This window comes from Parathielavia appendiculata, assembly GCF_033297405.1.
Source record: "Parathielavia appendiculata strain CBS 731.68 unplaced genomic scaffold N657scaffold_103, whole genome shotgun sequence".
NCBI classification, from domain to species: Eukaryota; Fungi; Ascomycota; class Sordariomycetes; order Sordariales; family Chaetomiaceae; genus Parathielavia; species Parathielavia appendiculata.
Window position 1 is genome coordinate 1 of NW_026944322.1, and position 1,289 is coordinate 1,289.

General features: G+C 57.5%; 2 protein-coding genes across 2 annotated transcripts; both read left to right on the forward strand.

Moving 5' to 3' along the window:
* Positions 1-50: 50 nt before the first annotated feature.
* On the forward strand, positions 51-434 carry N657DRAFT_584570 (uncharacterized protein; the record flags this gene model as incomplete). Its single annotated transcript, XM_062789765.1, has 1 exon — positions 51-434. A coding segment is annotated over one exon (384 nt), but the record flags the coding sequence as incomplete, so codon positions are not given.
* A 380-nt stretch (positions 435-814) lies between these two features.
* Positions 815-1,066, forward strand: N657DRAFT_537386 (ankyrin; the record flags this gene model as incomplete). Its single annotated transcript, XM_062787792.1, has 1 exon — positions 815-1,066. A coding segment is annotated over one exon (252 nt), but the record flags the coding sequence as incomplete, so codon positions are not given.
* Between the last annotated feature and the right edge of the window lie 223 nt (positions 1,067-1,289).

Here is a 1,289-nt window from a genome sequence, read left to right on the forward strand (position 1 = left end):
ATGGGACTGCTCTCCAGGCCGCCGCATCGAAAGGAGAGACGGAGATCGTGCGACTGCTTCTTGACAACGGTGCGGATGTCAATGCTCAAGGAGGCCAGTATGGGACTGCTCTCCAGGCTGCCGCATCGAAAGGGGAGATGGAGATCGTGCGACTGCTTCTTGACAACGGTGCGGATGTCAACGCTCAAGGAGGTGAATATGGGACTGCTCTTCAGGCTGCTGCATCGAAAGAGAGACGGATATTGTGCGACTGCTTCTTGACATTGGCGCGAATGTCGACGCTCAAGGAGGCCAAGGAGGCTGGTATGGCACTGCTCTCCAGGCCGCCGCATCGGGAGGGGAGATGGAGATCGTGCGACTGCTTCTTGACAATGGTGTGGATATCAACGCTCAAGGAGGTGAATATGGGACTGCTCTCCAGGCCGCCGCATTGAAAGGAGAGACGGAGATCGTGCGACTGCTTCTTGACAACGGTGCGGATGTCAATGCTCAAGGAGGCTGGTATGGCACTGCTCTCCAGGCCGCCGCATGGAGGGGGATAACGGAGATCGTGCGGCTGCTTCTTGACAAAGGTGCGGATGTCAATGCTGAAGGAGGCGAATACGGGACTGCTCTTCAGGCCGCCGCATCGGAAGGAGAGACGGAGATCGTGCGACTGCTTGTTGACAACGGTGCGGATGTCAATGCTGAAGGAGGTGAACATGGGACTGCTCTTCAGGCTGCCGCATCGGAAGGAGACACGGAGATCGTACGACTGCTTCTTGACAATGGTGCGAATGTCAACGCTCAAGGAGGCCAGTATGGGACCGCCCTCCAGGCCGCCGCACGCGGGGGGAGCACAGGGGTCGTACGGCTGCTTCTTGACAAAGGTGCGGACGCCAATGCTCAAGGAGGCCAGTATGGGACTGCTCTCCAGGCCGCCGCATGGAGGGGGATAAAGGAGATCGTGCAGCTGCTTCTTGACAAAGGTGCAGATGTCAATGCTGAAGGAGGTGAATACGGGACTGCTCTTCAGGCCGCCGCATTGAAAGGAGAGACGGAGATCGTGCGACTGCTTGTTGACAATGATGCGAATGTCAACGCTCAAGGAGGCATTTATGGGACTGCCCTCCAGGCCGCAGCATGGAGGGGGATAACGGAGATCGTGCGACTGCTTCTTGACAAAGGTGCGGATGTCAATGCTGAAGGAGGTGAATATGGGACTGCTCTCCAGGCCGCCGCATCGAAAGGAGAGACGGAGATCGTGCGACTGCTTCTTGACAACGGTGCGGATGTCAATGCTCAAGGAG